The 1,052-nt window shown below is 44.0% G+C and overlaps 1 protein-coding gene across 1 annotated transcript; it reads right to left on the bottom strand.

Annotated features, from left to right (window-relative positions):
- Positions 1 to 223: 223 nt before the first annotated feature.
- Positions 224 to 739, bottom strand: LOC142635193 (uncharacterized). The gene has a single exon (XM_075809393.1). It carries the CDS (start codon positions 737 to 739, stop codon positions 224 to 226), a length of 516 nt encoding a protein of 171 aa, XP_075665508.1.
- Between the last annotated feature and the right edge of the window lie 313 nt (positions 740 to 1,052).

Genomic DNA, 1,052 nt, shown 5'->3' with positions numbered 1-1,052 from the left:
TATTTTGCAGTTTTTCTTTCTGTATCAGTTCCTCTATCTGCTCTTTTAGATCTCGACAGTCTTCCCTGTAATGACCATGATCCTTGTAAAATCGGCAGTACTTCTTCTTGTCTCAGACATTAGGGGATGCATGTAACGGCCTTGACCACTTAAGGTAGCATTCATCCTTGATTTGCATCAAAATTTTATCAACAGGCATAATTAGAGGGGTGTATTTTACCGTTCAAGGAACTTTTTCATCATTCCATTTATCTCCATCACTATTTTGATGACCTGGACATTCCCTTTTTTGTCCCCTACGATCGTCTTCTTTCCTTCCCTCTTTTCTTGTCTGTTTTTCGTCTGCTATAGCTGCTAATGCATCTTCAACATTCATATACTTTTGCGCATTCAGGGGCATCTCTGCCATTGTCTTAGGTAAATTCTTTGCAAGTGAAACCACAAATTCTCTAGACTTCAGCCCTACCTTAAAGGTCGTCAATTGTACCTTGTCGTCGACGTCGTCTACCTCCAGGGTTTCACGAGTAAATCGCTTTACATACAACCGCAAGGTCTCTTTCTCCCCTTGCCTAATAGTGAGTAGGTAGTCTGCGGGCCTTTTAAGGTGTTGTCCTCCAACGAAGTGGCGCAGACAGGCCCTGCTCAGCTGTTCGAAGTTGTCGATGGACGACGTTGGTAATCTCGTGAACCATTCCCTTGCATCCCCTTTAAGAGTAGTAGGGAAGGAACAACACAACATTTCATCAGGGCTGTTGAAGGCCTAATGTCGTCTTAAAGGTGTTGAGGCGATCCTGAGGGTCCTAAGTCCGTCAAATGGTTCAAGTTGAGGCAATCGAAATTTTGACGGCATCGGGTGTTCCAAAACTGCCATAGTGAAAGGAGAGTTCATTGCTCTAAGCATCTTATCCAAGCTCCGATCTGTCTTTTCTTTGACGGCATTCCTTAGCTCGTCCATCTCCTTCCTCATTTCTCGAAGGAGATTAGAATTTTGTTCATCTGGAGTGGTGGGCCTTCGACAGTCATTTCTTCCATGGCTATCTCCTTCATCTTCC

The sequence above is a fragment of the Castanea sativa genome, chromosome 5 (genome assembly GCF_040712315.1).
Source record: "Castanea sativa cultivar Marrone di Chiusa Pesio chromosome 5, ASM4071231v1".
Classification (NCBI taxonomy): domain Eukaryota; kingdom Viridiplantae; phylum Streptophyta; class Magnoliopsida; order Fagales; family Fagaceae; genus Castanea; species Castanea sativa.
This window is presented reverse-complemented; position numbering and strand designations above follow the sequence as displayed.

Excerpts from the sequence above, each read along its gene's own strand:
- LOC142635193 (XM_075809393.1), bottom strand. The coding sequence starts at position 739 with ATGTTGTGTTGTTCCTTCCCTACTACTCTTAAAGGGGATGCAAGGGAA.